This window comes from Sarcophilus harrisii, chromosome 2 (assembly GCF_902635505.1).
Source record: "Sarcophilus harrisii chromosome 2, mSarHar1.11, whole genome shotgun sequence".
Taxonomy (NCBI): Eukaryota; Metazoa; Chordata; class Mammalia; order Dasyuromorphia; family Dasyuridae; genus Sarcophilus; species Sarcophilus harrisii.
Window position 1 is genome coordinate 282,744,102 of NC_045427.1, and position 22,214 is coordinate 282,766,315.

General features: G+C 34.0%; 1 protein-coding gene across 10 annotated transcripts in view; it reads left to right on the forward strand.

Moving 5' to 3' along the window:
- UNC79 (unc-79 homolog, NALCN channel complex subunit) overlaps positions 1-22,214 on the forward strand; it is a 300,682-nt gene that overhangs the window by 22,787 nt on the left and 255,681 nt on the right. For 9 of the 10 annotated variants that reach the window (XM_031952318.1, XM_031952320.1, XM_031952321.1 and 6 more), the window contains exons 2-4: positions 3,403-3,523; positions 9,648-9,952; positions 14,514-14,684. In XM_031952318.1, coding sequence (XP_031808178.1) covers positions 3,403-3,523; positions 9,648-9,952; positions 14,514-14,684 — 597 coding nt within the window. The remainder of the gene's footprint in view (positions 1-3,402; positions 3,524-9,647; positions 9,953-14,513; positions 14,685-22,214) is intronic. The other variant, XM_031952324.1, reaches the window with a different exon arrangement.

The window sequence follows — 22,214 nt, forward strand, 5'->3', positions numbered from 1 at the left end:
CCTAATTTGTCTTTGGGCTTGTAGACTCACATCTTTCTATAATACCATTTGTGTAACTTTCAAAATTTTTTTTCCCTAAGATATAGGTCTGGTTATGTGTAAAACCCCAAAAACTTTCAGGGACTTCCTTTTGATGTAGAATAGAATATAAAATCCTTAATTTAATATTAAGGGCCCTCTACAACTTAGCTGCAAACTGCATTTTCAACCTGGTTTTTTAAATTGCCCCAATTCCTAGGCATCTCATGAAGCAAATGTGTAGCATTATATAATGACATTCATCAGGAACTTGGTTAATAAATTAAGGAAAGATGCACGAATATGGGAAAGACTCTGGTTTTATCAAAATAAGGAACATATAGCCCGGGAATTCCTCTCACCAATGCAGTTGGCAGTTATAGAGAAATATCTAAGACACATTAAAGGTAAAGGAAATTGACTAGGGTCATACAATTGGAAACTCTTAGAGGTGAATTTGAACATTAAGCCCAGAATTTTAGCCATTATGCTTCCCATATAAGGAATGTGTAGGCTAAATAAAAGGATACGGACAAGAATGGAATAACTGATGGCTGTGGTATAAGGAATAGAAGAGCATGGGAAAGGTATAATATTAGATATATTATGAGAAAGATGTCATTAGAAGGTTAAAGAAGGCTGATTTTGAAATCATTAATATGCTGGAAGGAAAAATGCCAAGGAGAAGAAAAATGGGGAATAAAACAAATGGCACAAGAGGAATCTTTGTATTCATAATCTTTAAAAAATGTTGCTTTTAAAATATCACATGTAAATGCATTATCTCTCTTAATCTGCTTCTAGAATTTCCAGCAAAGACTGTATTTCTTCTTTTATTTTTAGTTTTAACATGCAAAGGCATAATTTCATGAATTCTCTATTATGAACCTCATGGAGCAGTGAATCCTAAGGTGACTCTCCAGCTTCATCTGGTTCAATAAATCACAGTATGATATGAGGTGAATGTGCACTGGAAATCCCCTTGAACAGATATAGCCTAAAGGGCTAGAGGAACATACATTCCTTTTTGGTATGTGAACCTAACCCTAACCTCAGTTTATCCATCTGTAAAATGAGCTGGAGAAGGAAATGGCAAACCACTCCAGTATCTTTGCCAAGAAAACACCAAATGGGGTCATAAAGAGTCGGACACAACTGAAATCTATTCACAACTGAAACAGCAACAAAAGATTCCTTCCAGCTAAATATTTTGTTTGGTGTGGTATTGTTAAATGGGTACTGGATTTGAAGGCAGAAGACATGGAGCTGGAGGCTGACTGACATATTAAGTAGCTATGTGACTTTGGGCAACTTGTTTCCTCTCTTAGGTCTGTTTTTTTTTTAACCTACAAAATAAAAAGATTTCATTAGATGATCTTTATGGTCCTGTTCAACTCAAAATCAACAATTCTAATTATGTTCTGTTTCATAAGGTACCTGCCAACATTAATATTCTACGTTATAGTGCCTCTTCCAATTCCAGTCTTCTTTGTTCTAAAATTCTATTACTGTAATATCTCTTTCAGCCCTGATGTCCTATGATTTTTATAGAGGATATAATCTAGCCTTTCTTTTTTCAAGAATTTTGTATTTTTCTACAATGCTCCTGGGGAAAATGAAGTGACTTTTAAATAAAACATGTAGGATAAATATGATATCAGAAGTGAACTTGTCTGCTTATTTAAGAACAGAGGTGCTATATAAGCCCAAGATTTTGTGGTGATTGGCAGCCTTTGATTACTTTTTTATGAAGATTTCCCCCAAAGACATAATTCAAATAGTCTAAGTTGAAAAAGGAAAATATGCCTAATGTTTTTTTTCTTACTCAGAACTTGGAAGTAGTATTAAAGTCAGCAGCAGTCAGAAATTGTTACCTTCTGGGTTCCACTGAGTAAAAATCTCTCACTTTTATATCCATTAAATTTAAATAAGAATGTGGGGTTAATGGAGAGAGCACTGGATTGGGATTTTTTTTATTCTAGACCTGACTTTTCCATTCACTAGCAGTATAAACTCAAGCAAATCACGCTTCTGTTTAGCGCTTGAATTTTCCTTTCTATAAAATAAAGTTATTGGACAAAGTGATTTCTTTAAGGTCCTCCACAGGTCTAAAATTCTGTGATGATCCTATTCCCTTTGCCTATCAACAATATCTTGCTCTTTTCTGGGTTGCTATTCTGACTAAAATTCATTTAGAAGCTAATTTTCATTCACTATTAGGAACAATCAGCAGGACCTTGTCTCTCCTGGATTTGATACTAAAGAGATGTCTTATGTTGACTGCTGGTAGTGACAGTCTTGCCACCTAATGGTCTCTCTCAGTAGCCTCAGAGACATATGACTGAGAAGGACAAATGGACACTAATTGAGCTCTGTGGAAGAGGATACCAAAGAGAAGTTGACCATCATGGCTGCTTGGGATGTGTCAACGAGGAATGACTAGAACTGGTCCAGTCACTACAGCCAGGTCAAACAGTCAGGTCAGGAGTATGGACAATGTTGGTGACTCCAGGTAGGTCTAGGAGAATGGAGATCCTCTCCAAGTCCAAGAATTCCAAGTACTTACAAGGTCTGGAAAGCCAAGCCCAGAAAGGTACTAGCAGCTATAAAGTTCCTTAAAGAAAACAAGAGATTCATTTCAAAAATTATTACATTCACTAGTTTATTATTTTACTTGTATGGCTCAAATTAATCACCCCAACACAGTTTAACAATGTGGCTATATGCCAAGTACATTATCATTATATATTGTTGAGGTAAAAATTTCCTCATTATATAATCCACCTTTTTCTTTTGACTTTATGCCAATGCACAATACCCTGTTTCTGAAGATTGGGTATTAACTGAAAGAGTTTTTGGTTCTCATTGTCAGTTGACAGGCATGTAAAGGAACCACAGCCACAATATTTTCTGAGGATAGAAAGGTTATTAGCTTTATTCCATTCTTGCTTTGACAATGATGAGCTTTCTAGGGAGGAAGTATCATTAGCTTTGGTTTTTTCATCCATAAAATGGGGCAATTACATATTTATTATCTAATTCATAGGATTGCCATAACTTTACAAACTACAATGTTCAATAGACATTTAGAATATTTTTATTATGAGTGTCTCACTAGAGGAGCAAAAATAAAAGATGGATAGTTTGCGATTTCCGTAAGTTATATTACTGGCATGTTGACTACAACAACCACAAGTTACTGGAATACTGTTGTCATTGTTTCTATTATGAATTTTTACCAGAGATTTTAGTAGAGTATTGATGTATGATTTCCTTAGAGTTGTAATTAAAGTCAAACTTATGAATGATGACTAAAACAGAATGAAACTCTTAGGAACAATACATACTACAAGATCCTTCTTGTTTTGTTTTGTTTTGCTCTAGTTGCTTCCAAGATCCGCCACTTGCAGGAATATCATAACCGGGTCCTCCACAACATTTATCCTGTACCTTCGGGAACTGACATCGCAAACACCCTGAAATACTTTTCTCAGACCTTGTTAAGGTAAGCTTTAAATTATCCTCTTCCTCTAAGAAGTCTTAGACAGTATTTTGGAATTTATTAGGACCTAATGTTTGATTGAACTAAAGGTTTTATGAACATTAAAATTTTCACTGCTCTGCCAGAAGAGTCGGGACTCAATTTTTCTAAAATAGATAATGTCAGATCATAGACATCAATTTAAAATAATGGCTTGTATGGCTACTGCCGATTTGCTAATTTAAGCTCCTTTTCAAGTGCCTGATTAAAAATAATAGAGGTTATGAGCTTTATGCCAGTCCATGCTTGGATTAAACTGAGAATGGACATTGTTTTAACTTAAGGTCAGGTAATGCTTTGGTCTTAAGACAAATCCCTCTATTGCTAATATTCAGTAGGACTTAGATATATTATTAGCATTTCCTTCCTCCTAATTGAAGAGCAGTAATGCCATGATAATGAATTTTGCACATCTGTGGTGCACTTAATTTGTTTTTTAAATGTATTTTAAAATTCTTATTTGAAATCCTTAAGGGACAAGGAAAAAGTAAACAAAAGTTTAGGACCCATTTTTCACTGTCTGCTCTTATGATAAAGTGAAAAAGATGTAAAACAGAAAGTCAAAGTTCAGCTTCATGGCAATCATCAAGGTAGCCAAGCAGGCAAATGGGCCACAATAGATCAAAAAATTCAGGTCAGTGTTTGGGTCAAAAATGTTCCTACTCTGATGCCTTATGGTGGGAAGACCTGTGGGGCAGAGCAGCAGTGTCACCCATGTGTTAAACAGGTGTCAAACCTGAGAGCTTCCTGCAGCTTCAACATGCCCAGGTGTGTCCTGAATGAGATTAAAATGTAACTGGGGAATATTTAACAAATTAAGTAAAAATACACGAAAATCTAGGTAATGTTAGCATTTGTTTTGTCTAAGTCATTATGTAGCGGCAGGGCTTTTTATATACAATTTATTGGCCCATCTCTCTTTCTACTTGAGTTTGACACCATTGGTGAAGTGGAAAGGGCCTGACTTTGAATTCAGGCTCGGCTACTTTGACAAGTTATTTCCTCTCTCTGATTCTCAGTCTCCTCACCTGAAAAGGAGGGATTTAGATGATCTCTGAGATTCCTTTAATCTCCACATCCATAGTTGGGTTCTTGAAGAAGTTGCCTGAGGAATATAAGCAGGCAGGACCCAAGACTTCAGGTAGCAGCCCAAGAAATAGATTGTGTTCTTCCTCTCCTTAAATTTTTCTATAATCGTGATTATAGACCTCACACTTGCACATCCCTCTGTAAGTTAGTTGCTCAAGTGAAGTGATTGTTTTATTATCCCTTTTAATGACTAATACTGATCCAATTTGTATTATTACAAGAGACTGAAAATTTTGCAAGCCAAAGAACCCAACGAAATTCTCTTGAATGTCATAGCTGTTGTGTCATTGAGGCCAAGAGTTTCAAAGAGAAACTTTGATCGTTTTCCTTAATCCCAGATTATAAAAGTGTACAATGTAGGATAGCAGGATGCTTCATTTTAGCCAGAGCTGTGGTTAAGGACAATGGTACATTGGAATACCTGCAGGCATTTCCCTTTGATTTCAGTAAAAGCTTTGCCCAAATGTCTAAAGACTGAAATAGGCAGAGATGTTTAACTTCATTTATCAAAATTGCATCAAAAAGATTCTTTAATATTTCCAAAGTATCACAATTTCACCAGTGTGTCATTCCCTTTACTGGCTTAAAGTGTAACTCCTTTTTGCCTTAATATAATGGCTTGCAACAACTTTTTTTGGGGGTGTGATGTAGACCTCTTTGGTGGTCTTTGGATTCCTTCTTAGAAGGCTTTTGATCCATAGAATAAAATATATGAAATTTCAAAGGACACCAATTATAGTGAAACATAATGATTAAATGATAAAAAGGAAAATCTATATCAAGTTCACAGTCTCAACAATTAGCAATCCCTGCTTTAATAGATGGCTTTTAGGAGTTAAGCAGACCCCAAACCTTACTAATAGCTAACAGTGTGATAAGTTCTTTTAAACTTAGGTAGGTTGACCCTCAAATTACAGACACATGTTTCATCATAACCTTCCCACCTTGGTAGGACCTGCTGGAGCTTCTGTTTCTGCTGCTAGCATATTTGTCAAGAACCCAGGGCTTCCTCTGCACCATGATGAGGCATCAAAATAGGACTTTAGAAGAGAAGTCAAGAAAGGAAACATATCAAAATATTACCATACTCATGGAAAAGAAATTGAGAAGAGTTGATATATGTTTACTCAATCCATAATGCATTTCTGTTCAATCCAACAAACTTATTCATTGCCTTACTCTGTGTAAAGCCCTATGCTGGACACTGATTGGGATATAATGAAGAATATCATCTTATCCCTATCCTCCTTGAGGAACTTATAATTTTATTTCATGTTAAAAACATGTCATAGCCATTTTTTTTCACATCTAGCTTCTCTTTGAATGGGCTTGCCCTTTCCCCAATTTGAAATTTTAAAGTTTCCAGATCTTTTTCAAAGTTAAAAACTCAGATTCTTTTGCACCAATCTTTGCTCAAGTTCCATTCATGCTGATATTGGATATAAAATTGAACTGATTGGTGTTAACTTTTTAGAGAGTTTAAAATAATTTAAAAAGTGGATTCCATTCTCAGCCCAGAGATCTCAATTGCAACCAAGAAAAATGGTGAAGAGAAGGAGATTGGTGTGTTAATATGTATAGTTTTCAATTATTTAGTTCCAAAATCTGTATTAGTCAAGCCAATTCTGTTTGCTGTTCAGAATGAATTCAGATACCAAACTTGCAAATTCATGGGAAATTTTGGATGGATTAATTTTCTTTGCTATGAATATGTGAAGGCAAATTCTCATCTTCCCCATCACTCTTTCAGAGGTTCTCTCTTAGCACAGAATTTTTATGAACACGGAAGGGACCTAACATGGTATTGTGAAAAGATCACTGATCCAGGAGTCCCAAGACCTTGTCTTTAATATCAGCTTTGCTACTAAGGAGCTATGGGCTTGGGTAGGTCACTTCCTTTTGGGGGCTATGTTTCCTCATTTGCAAAATAAGAGAGTTGGCCTAGATAATTTCTAAGATCCCTTCTGGCTCTAATTTATTCTAATTTTGAGTGCTATGAAAGGAGAATCTCTTATGGGTTGAAAAGGGAGGGTGATAATTTGACTGTTAAATTTAACTCTTCTGAGCAGGGCATTCCTAGAATTCTTTGTGATTTAATGTCTAGTGTATATTTATTAACAAGAATTGCAGATAGGGGAAATGGTTTTGTCATTCCCGAATTGCACCATTTGGTTGGGAAAAATACTTTTATTTTTTGAAAAAATTTCACAAAACATCATAAAATCACCATAAATGATGCATTACACATTTATTCATTAGCTCTTCCTTAAGTTTCTCCACAAATGAAAGCATTTCCTTACATTAATACATGAATAGTAATTAAAAACTGGTTTCATGGATTACTCATTATCAGCCTTTTCCTCCTACCCTCACCTGAGAGTTGAATTTAAAGGCAGTGAGGGGACAGTTCTGCTATCAGATTTGTAGCCCAGATGTTTTTGCTGACATCCTTCCTACCCTGCATGTGTGCAGCTGTTTTTGAAACTGCCACACATAGGAAGGCAAAAATAGCAAAGTGGAATTCAGAAAATGGAATTCGGCCTTTGATATTTTAATTAACTGATCAAACATTTCTTGGGAAAAAGTTTTCTTATGCTCATGTTTTAGGAAGCATAATAGCACACAATTTAAAAAATATTATAGTATTTTTCCCCCTCCAAGAAAAGTTTGATTGGGGCACAGGGCTTTACCTTAGGGATTGCTTTTATTTCCCTATAAGCAACTAATTTTACCTGAGATGAGAAATTCTGGTCTATCCGTATGACTTCTAAAAGAATCCTATTCCTAAAGTTAGTAATTTGGGGATAGACTATAATTCCCTGAATTTTGAGAAATAATATATCTGACTCTTCTCCTGTGTGATTCTATGGGCATTTTCAGAGGGATGCAGACTCATGTGCAAAATGTTGTACTAATGTAGGACTTGAGAAATAATTTTGGAGCATCTAAGAATGTAATTAGTAGGGATAGGTTCAAATTCCAGCTGGGGCCCAGGAAGTCCAGAAAGGGGTATCTCCTTTTAATGCTCCCGTGTGTTATGGCCTTGGCCCAGATAGAATCCTACAGGATGAGACCTGATTTTCTAAGGGCTGGCCTTCAAGCACATTTAAAGGTGATATTTTCAGTAGAGATCTGTTGTTGCAAGAGCTCAAAGGCGGGTAGATAATTCAATGCCACCCCCAAAAGATCTAGATGGACAGATGTGACAGGAATTTTAATACTGGCACATTTTTCATTGTGAACTGTTAACAAGGCATAGTAATTAAAGTCAAGCAAATAAAAAAAAAACAATAACTAACACATCAAGAATTCAGCACTCTGATTACTTAAAAGCAAACCACATCCACTCTTAGGCTTTTTTTTTGCTAAGAAATATTTTGTAACTATTCTGAAAGTATTTTCTATTATTATCAATTGTTTTGCACTGGACATTGGGTAACAGAAGCCAAAGGAAACTGAGAGGTAAATAAGGCACATGGAAAACCATGTAGTCATTTATTGTAGATTGTGACCTATCTGTCAGTAAAAGGGAAGAAGAATAAATGCATAGATGACATAGCAAGCATGCCTGATACTAACCAACTTGTCACAGAACTGTCCATTTGTACATGTAACAGCCAATCACTAAGAAATTTAGTTCTGTGTAATGACTATAGAATAAGTGTAGATTAAGTTTATTTTATATAATGAAACATAGATAAAAATAAGTGCTTTCTACTTTCATATTTATTAAGCTTATATGCTTACTATAGAACTGCGCTGTATAAGTGCAAAATATATCATCATTATTATAATTATATTGCCTATTTATTGTCTCTTCTTCTGATAAATAGTATGATCGACTTTGTAAGCAAATAAAATCCTAACAAACCCCCAAAGTTTTCTAAGCAGCAATTTCTCTTTTTTAAGAAAAAATTATTAACTTTTTTTAGCTGCAGTAATTTTACTAAAATGTCTTTTAAAATGTCCAAGCTAAAAGCAAGCGAATTTATTTTTAGTTATTGATTTTGATTCCCTCTAAACTTTTTAATTTTCTAAATTATCTTTCCTCTAATTTATAGTGAGTTTTGTTGAATAATACCGTAAGTAGCATCAGTAACGAATGGGAGCATACTGTATGATGTGCAGCTATATAACAGGTGTTGCTTGCTTAACCCTTAGAATTTTGAAGGTAAATATTTAACAAAGCAGTGTTTGTATTCATAAGAGAAGATGTTTCCTCCCCCCAAACATGCAAAATTTAAACACACACATAAACAACCATTATCATTAGCTCACAAACATATGCTACAGACCATCAACTATATATTATTTTATAGCTTTTCCAAATGTAGCTTAGTTAAGCATTTTAGAAATATATATTATTTCTAAATCCATGTGCCTGTTAAAACTCATTATCTCAAATGATACTGACAGAATGTCATGAAACAGTATCATAAAATACATACAGACATTATTTTGATGAAATAAACATGTGATTTTTAAGACTTTCTTAACAAACGCACATGTTTATTCTTTGCTAAAACATGTTTCTGGAAGTGCCATGCCTATATTTTGCATGTTGTAATTGACTTGATCTAGATAGTCATGCACAAAATGCCCTTTCAAAGTGTCTTTGAATTACCAAACAAAACCCTTGCCAATCTGACAATCTTTTTCTTCTTTGAGAAAACCACCCCTTCACCAAATTGCTGAACTGTAAAACATGGGTCTGGCACTGAAACATGAAACATGCATTTTTATATTTTTGCTCCTTATTAACCAGATAACACATGAGATGCAATGCAAATTATCACCAAGTCCAACCTTAATTTCTTAGTATCTCTAAGCATGAAGTATATGGCCGGTTACTAGATTTGTAGACACTGCCTTTGTAGCAATTGCATCTTATGTGGGGCAATATCTGGTGTTTTATTATTTGTTTTATAGTGTCATTTCAATGTAATGTGCTGTTCTTTGTGTCTTTGTTGTCTCTATTTTTTCTTTGTCCCCCCAACAGCATTTTGTCCCGCACAGGGAAGAAGGAAAGCCAAGATGCCTCCAATTTGACAGTGCCCATGACCATGTGTCTTTTTCCTGTGCCATTCCCACTCACCCCATCTCTAAGACCACAGGTCAGTTCCATCAACCCTACTGTTACTCGCTCCCTCCTTTACAGCGTCCTGCGAGATGCTCCATCTGAACGTGGCCAGCAAAGTCGTGATGCTCAATTATCAGATTACCCTTCATTGGACTATCAAGGCCTTTACGTGACTTTGGTGACTCTGCTGGAGCTCATTCCATTACTACAGCATGGTCAACATGGTAAGCATCTCTCCTAATTATTACGATGGATTCAAGTGAATCAAAGTGTAAAATGCCTCTACTATTTGTTGTGGGGGGCGGTGTGTGTGTGTGTGTGTGTGTGTGTGTGTGTGTGTGATAGAGACTGCTTTTGGGGGTCATATTTATGAATCACTTGTTGGGGTAATTGGTTTCTAAAGCCTATTTATAGTGAAATCTTATACTATGCCCCTTTCCATCATTTTAAAAAACGTGTGTTCACATTCTTATATCTCCTTTCTAAGCCAAACTGCATTTCACAGAGTTTAAAAATCTGATTCCTTTCAGCTAGAAAGTGACTTATTTTGAAGCAAACAAAGCAAATGGAATGTTTATTGAATGCTGCCTTGTAGCAAAGAAATTTACACTTAACATAATGAATCAATGGACTAGAAATCAGGAAACTTGGGGTCTTACCCACTGAATAACTGTTTAACTTTGGATAGTCTTGTAATCTCATTCTTCTTCTTCTTCTCTTTCTTTCTTTTCTTCTTCTTCTTCTTCTTCTTCTTCTTCTTCTTCTTCTTCTTCTTCTTCTTCTTCTTCTTCTTCTTCTTCTTCTTCTTCTTCCTTCCTTCCTTCCTTCCTTCCTTCCTTCCTTCCTTCCTTCCTTCCTCCCTTCCTCCCTTCCTCCCTTCCTCCCTTCCTCCTTTTCCATTTTCCCTTTTTTCTCCCTCTCCCTCTTTGTTTCCCTCTCCCTCTCTCTTCTGTAAAGTAAGGGAATAAAAGTAGGATAGTGGTATGATACTCAAATAGAAACAGATCTCTGAAATCCATATTGACTTAGAAACCAACAAATTAAGATTATCTAAATTGTATTATATTTCTATTTATTAAAAAAATTTCCAATCACATTTTAATCTGGTTTGGCCATACTTGTGGTATTGTACCATGGGCCATGAGTTTGACATTTCTGGACTCAATTATCTTGTAAATTGCTTTATAATTTTATGATTTCAAGAACTCTTCTAGCTCTAACATTCTGTGTTTCCAACTATGAATATTAACTTTAAAGTATTCTGGCCATAAATCTGATCAACAGTGTTATAGAATAGTCATCAAGAGATATAGGCTTTTTTTCTTGACTCCTCTTCTTGGATAATTTGATTTTTGACCTTAACCATCTTTTTTAATCTCCTTAACCTTTCTTAGTTTCATTTTCCTTACCTGTAAAGGGGATATTATTAATACCTAGTATCCTAACCTAATAGGTATCTTGGGAGGATTTACTGGATAATATATTCAATAAATTACTCTGACATTTTTGCAGAAAGAGAGTTTATAAATAGAAGTTCTCTAAGTGTTATAGCATTAACAAATTTATTCTTGAAAGCACAATAAAGAATTTTCACTGTATAGATGAATGAGAGTATTTTTCAGATGTCTTATTATGCATTCCTGTTAAATCTTTTAATGATCTGTTTTATGTTTTGCTATAGGTATTTAGTGAGTTATTTTTTAAATTGAATTGCATTTATAAAAATGATTTGATTGTTGAATTTTGGTGGTCTTTTTTGGGGGGGCATATGGTATGACTATAATCCAGGTGAGATATTGATAAACAAATGATCCACAAAATTCATAGTGCTCAATTTGTTCATAGTTGAACAAAGTTGTTATTTGTCAGAAATTGTTAAAATTATCCATTTTAAAAAATTTTCTTAAGACAATCAAAGGTGAGCGTTGTTTTCTTAGATCTCTTGATTGAAAAATAGATTTTTGTTTCAAAACATCAAGACCAGTATTTATTTTGATCCATTTTTTTTGTTGAAAAAATGTTGAAATTTTTTGTTGAAATTTGTTGAAAGTATAAAAGAGTCAAAAAGGGTATAAGGGACATATTCTAAATTTGGTTCTATTGGACTTGGTTTTAGACTTGACTCCATTATTATCAGTTTGGCATTGGCAAGTATCTTAAGTTTCTATTCTCAGTTTTTTCACGTCTAAAATAAAAGTGATCCAAGGTTCTTCCTAGTTACTAACTGATCAAGATTTAAAGCAACATAAATCTTACAGCTAAACAAGAGCCTTCTTGAACAGAAAACTCCAAAAGATTACTATGATAGTGCCAGTGATGGAATATACACATAGCTTGTCACTGTTATCAATATTGAACTAACAGTTCTTGGTTTCACTGTGGTACATGATGCTACTGGGGTTATTTGGTCATTAAAAACCTTCTTTACTTGGGATGATGCTTCTTTTTTCATGGACTAGAATTATTTATGATACAATGCCTTTTTGCAGGTTTTACCCTGGCGTTTCCCCCTGATGAATTATTAATCCTAGGCCTTTAATTTGTTTAAAATAAATCTCCCCTGTCCTTCATGGCATGAATAATTTGAATAGATGTATTGTCAGTTAGAATGATGTGTGGAATTAGAATAAAGAATTTGAAATTAAGTAATGTAGCATTTATTGTATAGTGAAAATATACCAAAACAGAATGAGTCCGAGTTTGTCCACATAATAGCTATAGAACCCGGATCATAGAATGTCTAAATTAGGAGGCTATCAGTTCAGTTCTTATATGTACAGTAATTCCTCTTATAACATCCTTAAGATAGTATTTCCTTGAGTAAATTCAAAACTATAATCTTTGAGGCATTTGAAGCCCCTTGTTTTACTTTTTGGAGCAGTAGGCAAAGTCAGTTCATGTGTTTGGATCTGAGTTGCCCCATTTGTAAAGTGAAGTAGTTGGGCTAGATAATGTGTTGAGATACCTTTTAACACTGACAATTCTGCAATGCTCTGACTCAAGAATTAAGTTTATTGTAATAAATTGCAACCCAGATCAATTGTATTCTGCTCGCTCAATTTATGGAGAATTTTTCATAGTATGTTTTCTATCTTTGTTTTAAAGTTGTTTCATTTTATTCTTTGTTGTTATCCACTTGCATTTTATAGTAGAAAACTTAAAAAAAGACAGATAACTTAAGGTCAATTTTCAGAGGCAGAAGGGGTTAAAGACAGAGAATGTACCTTCACAATAATTCAATTCAATAACAGGGTAGAGTAGGGAAAGGGCACAGTCCTGGAAGTCAGATCAAGTCAAGTCAAATCAACATGCTATTTAATACAAGCTGAATGCTAAACATTAGGATACAAAGAAAGGTAAAGCTCAATAATCCTAAAGGGGATAGGACACACAAATAACTATATACACATACACACTATATATATAGATATAGATAGATATAGATATATAAGTAGAAGGCCAAAGAGAACATGACCTGTTTAATTGTTCTGGCCCTCATTGTTCTGGCCCTCCAGTATGGGCGAGTCATTTCTTTTGGGCCCTATTTTCCTCAAATGTAAAATGAAGGGGTTAGATTAGATGATATCAAAGATCTTTGTTTGCATTAACATTTTGTTGTACTATGATAGATATTTGATAGAATGAAATCACAGGACAACTAAAATATTATTTTCCTCTTTCTTACCTCTAAAGTACAGTGCTATTAGAATGGTTTCATATTAATGAATTCCAAAGTAAACTAGAAATGACTTTTTAAATATCAATTCACTGTTTTGGATTATCTGTGACAGTGTTGCCACTCCTAGAATAAATAATTAATTATTTAGAGGAATATTATTTTAGTGAATACACTTTTCTTTCTTGGATTTTATGCCACCTACATCTCAGTTTTGGAGGCAATAATCTTGAGATATAGTTTCTCATTTATATAGCATAGCTGGAAAGGTATTGTAGTTCTCTCTTGTTGTCAATTTAATAAAAATATTAGTAGGCAAATCACATAACATCACTGAATCTGTTATCTTACCAAAAAATCTTCTTTGGACATAAGAATGATGCAGGAATTTAAGGTTCACCATTACAGAGAAAGTGATTTGAAAGGATTAAAGCAAGGAGCAGCATGGATACTAAATGTTATTATAATCAGTTGATCAATAAGCATTTATTAAGTATCTATTACATGTTAGGATCTGTTCTAGGTAATGGGGACACAAAGAATGAAACAATTCCTACTTTCAAGGAGTTATATATTATATTATTCATTCATTTAACAGACACTTATTAAGTATTTATTATTTCCAAACATTGTAGGTAGGCATTAAGGAAGGTATATTAAAAATAGTCTTTGAAACTAAGGAGCTTGTAGTCTAATAGGATGCAGATATAAGTATTAAACAAAAAGAATGTGACAAGTACAGAAAAAAAATGTAAATAAAATGCTCTGTGAATTCCAAAGAGAGAAAAATCATTTCTGCCTTAGGGAATTAGAAAAGGCTTCATGGGAAAAAGAAAGATATGTTGAGCAGACCCTTAAATAATGATTAGAATTTCAGTGTCATTGAATAACATTATATATACATATATTAATTCAACAAACATTTATTGGATGTCTATTACTCATATAGCAATAGACTAGGTAATTTGCAATTGAGTTTCTAATGACTTGGGAGAACTAGTGGCTTATTTCTTTAATCAGTTCATAAAATTGCAAGCCCCAAAGCTAGTATATTTCATTGGTGACAAACTAAGTTATTAATTTTTTTCTTTTTTTTTTTTGTTTTGCAGATCTTGGACAGTCAATATTTTATACAACGACATGTTTGCTACCCTTTCTTAATGATGACATTCTGAGTACTTTGCCCTACACAATGATATCAACATTAGCTACCTTTCCTCCGTTTCTACACAAGGATATTATTGAATATCTTAGCACATCTTTTCTACCCATGGCTATATGTAAGTTTAAGTTCAATCTCAGTTTGATATTACTATATTTTACAGGGACATAAGATATATTAACATATACTATTTATAAAAATTGTATTTAATGTAATTGGTTACAGGTTTTCAGAAATATAATAGAATTACTTCACAAAGGAGTTATAATTTAAAGACATAATTTGACATGAATATTATTGTAAACATCAAATGAAAAAATGAATTTTTATTCATTCATGCTTTGTCCATATGTAGTAGGGAAAAATAAAACATTATAAACCACAGATTACTCAGAAATTCCCTTTTTACAGATGATGAAAACTTTCTGTTATAAAAATGGAAGCATGTGCATCTTCTGAGATACAATAACTCTTATCTTTTGCACTTAAGGAAGTATGCTATTGTCTAGAGCACTAGATTAAAGATAAGTGATCTGAATTTTAGGTCTAGTTCTAATTTGGTATGTAACCTTTGGTTTTAGAGTAAATTATATAGTTTGAGTCTGTTTGTTTATCTGTAAAATGGGGAATATATTGCCAATGACATAGAGATATCATGATGATAAAAAAATGATTAGATATAAAAATCTTTTGGAAAAATTGAAGGGTTTATACAGATACAAAGCATAGTAATAATTATGGGGTTAAATTGAATTGTATTTTCATTGCTAAGGGATTAATCTTGCTGGCCCTTTCAGAGTATGGAAAGAAAAAGAAAATTATATTAGGTCCCTGGTTCTAAAAATTGCAACCTCTCTCTATATTTTTAAAAGCCTGGAAATTGATTATAATTTAGCTTCATGAGATAACTTTCTTCTCATAGGAAACACATTTGTTGACCATCCAAATTCAATCCTTTAGGAAAACAATTGTCATCATTTTATTACCTATCTTATTAGAACCTGCTGCCTGCTTATTAATTGGTAACTAATTATAAATTGTTTTATACAAATTCATAATAACATTTGGTAACTAGATATTTATTCTACTTATTATTTTAATTTGCTCAGATTGTTTTCCATATATGTATATACATATATTTATGTGTATACACATATCAATTTATATCTATATTTATATCTATCTATTTACAAATTTACAGACCCTAGGAAAGAAGGGATCTAAGAGGCCATCTAAAAAATTTTTTTTCCCAACCAAAATCTCTTTAGTTTTTGAATTTACATTTGGTTAACAAAAGGTTGTTTTTCAGGATATGAAGTATTCATTTTCTTGTAAGTTAGGTTAAAACAGTCTGCTTTTGCCTAAATTATCCAAAGAATTAAAAAATTTGCAGATTACTTATACTATTCAAATTTATAACTTATCATTTCATTCTGTGTTGTATACATAATACTAAGATAGCATTAAATGTCAGTGTAATAAAATTAGAAGGACTTACAATGAATGCCTAAGTGACTCCCACGGGGAAGAGTTTATTTCATGAAGGCTCGATAATGACCTGTCATTTTTGTTTGTAAATTTACTTCTTTATTTATTGAAACTATTTCATTAAGATGCTAATCAAGAAATTCTTCATGTCCTGCCATATAACATGAGTTGAAAGCACTGAGAATATTTAGTGTGGCGAAGAGAAGACTCAGGGAGTCTGTGATTGCCATCTTCAAGAATTTGAGCAGGTGTTTTCTGGAAGCATTAAAGTTTATTCTGTTTTTCCTTAGAGGACAATTCTAATTTCAATGAATGGAAGTTTAAAAGAAGCAAATTTAGGCTTTGTTTACATCAGTAAAATGAGAAAGAAAATTAGAGAAATTATCCAATTAGCTCTGATCTAAATAGGTTTTCCATGAAAGAGCCTGATAAAGGCAAAATATTTTTAAAAACATCAATTTCCTACCTAATTGTTTTGTTCTCTAATCTGTTGTGCTCATCAAGCATTTTAGTTTTTTTCACTTAATATTATATACTTTTTCCAATTATGTAAAGATAATTTTCAACATTAATTTTGTAAGATTTTGAATTCCAAATTTTTTCACCGCTTTCTTTTCTTCTCCCTTCCCAAGATAGTGAGAAATCTGTTATAGGTTATACATGTACAATTATTTTAAACATATTTTCGTATTAGTCATGTTGTAAATGAAAAATCAGAACAAAAGGGAACAAGAAAGAAAAAAAAATAACAAAAAAAGTACTGTGCTTTGGTTCTCATTCAGTCTCCATAATTCTTTCTCTGAATATGGATGACATTTTCCATTCCAAGTCTATTGGAACTATCTTGCATCACTGTATTGCTGAGAAGAGCTAAGTCTGTTATAGTTGATCATCACATAAAATTGCTATTAACTATGCAGAATGTTCTCCAGGTCCTGCTCACTTTAATCAGCACTGGCTTATGTAAATCTTCCCAGGCTTTTCTTATTAAGCATTTTGTAGGCTAACCTCTAGAACTTTTTAAATGCATGAGCTAAAACATCTCTGCTGTTAAGAAAAAAGAGAAAATACATAAATTTTAATTGATTTTGATTCTTACAGAATGGGAAATAACTTTACAATGGCATGCTATAGATAAAGAAAAGCAGGTCTAGAGACCTGGATTCTTGTCTTAGTTTGAGACAAAATTCTGCTGTTTGCTGTGTGACTTTTGCTGGTCATTTTCAGCTCCTCTGGAATTCTATATCGTTAGTTGTGAACAAAGGAGATTATACTAGGTCATCATCCTGATTTAATGAAGAGAGGGTGGTTTTAGAACGGGAATAACTGAATTTAAATTTTGTCTGTGACACTTAATCTGTCAGATCTGAAGGAAATTATTATTCCTTGGAACTCTGTTTCTTCAGTTATAAAATTAAGGACTTGGATCAGTATTATACTACTCCAAAAACGAGTAAAGATGGCTGTGTGGTACAGTGGATAGAGAGCTGGACTTGAAACTTTTCCAGAGTTCCAGCTGTGTTATTCTGAGCAGGTCACTTAACCCTTCATGCCTCAGTTTCCTCATCTGTAAAAAACTGGAGAAGGAAACAACTAACTACTCCAGCATCTTTGCCAAAAAAATCTCAAATGCAGTCATAAAGATATCTTGATTATGATATCTTGATTTTATTAACTTGTCTGTAAAAAAAAAAACTTGTCTGCATATGTTTCCCTATTCTTGTAAGATGCAGTTCCCCATGCCAATAGTACATCTCTGTGTTAATCAAAGATCCTTCTTTAGATTTCACTGAAGTGGTTTAACAATTGGCATTCATGCCATTGGTTTTTAAGATCTTTGAAAATGTTCTGCTGAGACACCAATAGAGCCAGAATTGTGAGGAACTGATTCCTCATACATCTGTCAGATTTGCTGTTTCATAGCCTAGGCAGTTATACAAAGACCCAAACAGAAGGGGAAAAAGGAATCCTATAACAGAAATTCTACTAGAATTGGAGATTGGGATTAGGGTTAAAAGAGCAGAGGGTAAAGTAATGAAGGAGAATGTGTCTTCCAAAGAAATTTTTTTTACAGAAACAAGAGGTAAGAGTTTTATTTTCTTATGAATCTTTTGAGATCAAAGGCAGCAAGAGGCAATATGGGACAGTGGCAAGAGTCTTGGATTAGAATTAATTAAGCTCCCATTTGTATAGCACTTTAGTTATATAAGAAGGCTGTAGGGTAGGCAAAGGACAAAGGACTTTGCTGAGAGATAGCACGATGTACTAGAAAGAGCCTGGTTCCTTTCCCAGCTGAAACGTACAACCTGGATCTACCAGCTGGAATTACTAGTTGTGAAGGTAACCAAGATGTTTGCCTTCTGAAAGCCTCAGTCCTCATTTGTATAATGGAGATGAGAAGCAACATGACACAGGGACACTGTGATTCAAGTCTTACACTTGATAGCTAATAGCTGGGTTACCACAGAGAAGTACTTTATTTGCTGAATGCCCAAGTAAATTCTCTTAAGATTGCAAGTGAAAGGCCAGTTGGCTAGACTGGCAGAGATTCATGCCAATCTGAACTGGGGAGGCAGCGTGTTTCTATATTAGGATAAAATCACAGGTCTCTATTTCTCCCTGAATGGTGATTATAAGATGTAGTTTCCTTGATGGAATTATTTGAGGCTAACTGCTTTGCAAACTTCCGAGCTTTACAGAAATGTGAGTCTTGATTATGTCTGATCTTGAACTCTGAGTAATTTTGGGCATAGCACTCTATTTTTCTAGACTTTACCCCATTTTAAAAATGAGAGGTTTGAATTTGCTTTCTAAGCCCCCTTCTGACTTAACATTCTCTCTATGATTCTATAATTTAGAGCAATCTCTATATTCAGAAATCTCAACAGAGAAAGGGCTTAAGCTAGATAGATTTGTGCTTCATTTTTTTTTTTGATGTTCCCAAAGCTGATATAGGGAGAGCTAATTTCTCAGAGTGTAAGAATGCATCCTTATGGGCCCTAAGAATGAAGGTCTGCTCTTTAAAGTGGCTCTAATAAGTTATTGGCAGTCCTTGAAAGTTAAAGAGGACAAGTCCTCAATGGTAAGTCCTCAATGCCATCCTGTTTCAGATACCAGCTGCTATAATTTTATTAGTTAATAATTCCTTTTGGGTTTCTGGAAGGCAACATCTGATTCATTTTTAAAATCAGATTTGACTTTTATGTCAACCTTTCTTTTCAATTTCTCCTTCATATGTGACATGTAATTCCTGTTCTTTTCACTTTAAATACATATAAACACACATACATATATGGATATATTTGCATGAGTACATACACGCATATATACTTATTGTGTGTGTGTGTGTGTGTGTGTGTGTGTGTGTGTGTTATAAAATTGGCCAACGATTGAAAATCATTTGTATTCTACCAGGGGAAGCTTTCTTTCTCCAAGAGTTGACTCTAGGATTTGTACATACCTTTGAAATATGTATGCTTGGGGATGTGCTTTAGCAGAGAAGCTTACCAATTGTATCCTAGTTAAAATTTATTGGTGGAATCTACCTTCCTTCTTTCAAGGATATTCATGGAATATCAAGTATATTCACCTATTTTGCAAAGGTTCATATCTTCTAGATTTATTTTCTAAGATTTTGACCTTATTTGAATTTTGGGGGTCTATGTAGTCTCATTAATTTTCTTTTGCAACTCTGGATTCCCATAGGAGGTCACTCAACCTCAGAAAACAGGTTCAGTTGTGTCTTAAATATTAACTGTTATTGTAATGGCAATATAAATCTTCCTTGGAATATGAATGGTTAGGGCATTCAGGATCAAGGAGTTTCAGGTCATCACTACACTAACTCTTTTCATCCAATCTAATATGGTAGTGCAAGGTATGTTAGATGTGGAGTCAGGAGAATTGGGGCTTGAAATTTTTGTGATTAATTATTTGATTATGGGCAGTCTTTCTCATCTGTGAAACAGGCATATTAATATCTGTTCCTTTCATCTCACAGAGCTGTTATGGACAAGAGACTTATGAATTATCTAAAGTGTAAATTATTATTGTATTTCTTAGAAGGTGGAAATACTTGAGGTTCTTACAAGGGGGAAGTTAGCTTCATTGTCTCTAAGGTCACTTATAGCTTCAAATCTATAATTCTGTGATAATATGATACTTTAAAAATCACATAGTGATGTTGAACTTAGAAAGAGCACCAATTATCCTATCAATCAAGAAACATTTATTAAGTGCCTCCTATTTTCTTAAGTTCTGGGGATATAAAGTAAAACAGAATGATCTCTGCCCCTCAAGGAGCACATATTTGGAAACAATATGTACATATACTTATATGTATATATTGGATAGGAAATTTTGTGGGGAAACTGACAGCTAAAATGATCAAGAATCATTTGATGTAGGTGGTTGAGTTTTGAGCTGAATTTTGAAGAAAACTAAGGATTCTAAAAAGTAAATGTGAGGAGAGAATGCTTTTGGCCGAAAGCATAAGATTATTATAAAGGTGTAATGGAGCCCTACACAGTTTTCTGAAATGTTTCTCTCCTATTTAGGTGATGCAATGGAAGAGAATGGGACTGCAAACTTTTCAGTTTTCTGGGCACATGTTTTATGTGTGGGGTAGTGGGGGAGCATGGAGAGAGGGAGCAAAGGAGTGAAAGAAGAAAAGAGACAGCGAGAGGAGATACAAAGATAGAGGTAGAAAGAGAGAGACAGATAGAGGAGGAGACACACACACACACACACACACACACACACACACACGGGGGGTGGGGGGAGAGAAGAGAGGGAGACAGACAGATAGAGCAGAAAGGAAATATGTTTTGAATTTTTTCCCTTGCTGTTTGTATTCTTGGCTACATTCAGTCTCATGGGTATAGACTTCACATCTGTTTACATTATACCTTTTCAAAAATTAAATTGAGTAAATGATATATGCTTGTGTATATTTACTAAATTAGAGGTGAATTGTTTGTATTCAGTCTGTTAGAAGATCCTTCAGTTACTTTCTTTCTATATATTATCAGTAACAATTTCTCAAGGCTTTTGCAATGGAAAGCATCCTAATTTCATGATTTGATCATACTTAAGAGCAAAGCTTCTTAAACTATGGGGCCTTATAACTGAATGTGGTGGTTGTGAAATTATGATTTATCTTCAGCAAATGTTTGATTTGTATACCTTTTTTATGTATCCGAGGTCACTTAAAAATTTCTTGGGTGAAATGAGGTCACAAGTGGAAAAAGTTTAAGAAGCTTTACAGAGAAAACTTGATCAATAATGATAGAAAGAACAGTGTCCTTTGGTACCTCACTTCCGTATATGTTATTCTTACTTTGAGCTTGTATAGAACAAAACTCCCAAATAGCAGTATGACAGAAAATAGTGGAAAAATCACTAGACCAATAAATAAGAAGACATGAATTCAAGTACTGCCTTTGATATTAATGACGTCTTGGGCTAATCATTTAATTTCTCTGAACATCACTTTTCTCATTTTAAATGAGGATAATAATATCTGCTCTATTCATTTCACAGGTTCATTGTTTGGAAAGTATTTTATAAACTGGAAAGTGCTTTATCAGCACAAGCTATTTAGCAATTTTTTTTCCTAGAAGAAGGGTAAAGCGGACAGCTAGATAAGTGGTGGATAGAGTAGGGGCCCTGGATTCAGGGGTATCTGAGTTCAAATCTGGCCTCAGACTCATAACACTTCCTAGCAGTGTGACCCTGGGCAAGTCCCTTAATCCCAATTGCCTCGGAAAAGAAAAAAAAGATATTAACTGACAGTAGGAGGATAGCAACAATATAGTCTTGTACCTCTCCAAATTCTCCCAGAGATCTTCAGTTACCAAATATAGACCTAAACATACAAATTCAAGTTATTCTTCTAGCTTTTTTCCATGCTATTTAATATAATTCAGGCCCCCTGTTGTAATATGTATATCCTCTGTGTTAGGGAGATCTAAGTTCTACCTATTGTGGGTCATTCTACTTAAATGGTTCCCTATGCTTGGAACAATATACAATCAAGTTAACCATTGTTGAGTGTGTAAAGTATAAACATCGAGGTGTTGAAAGTTCAAAGGTGTTCTACTTATTGGTTGGGGGTGGCTGGATTAAAACTGACACCTAAGGTCCCTTGCCTTTGTAAATC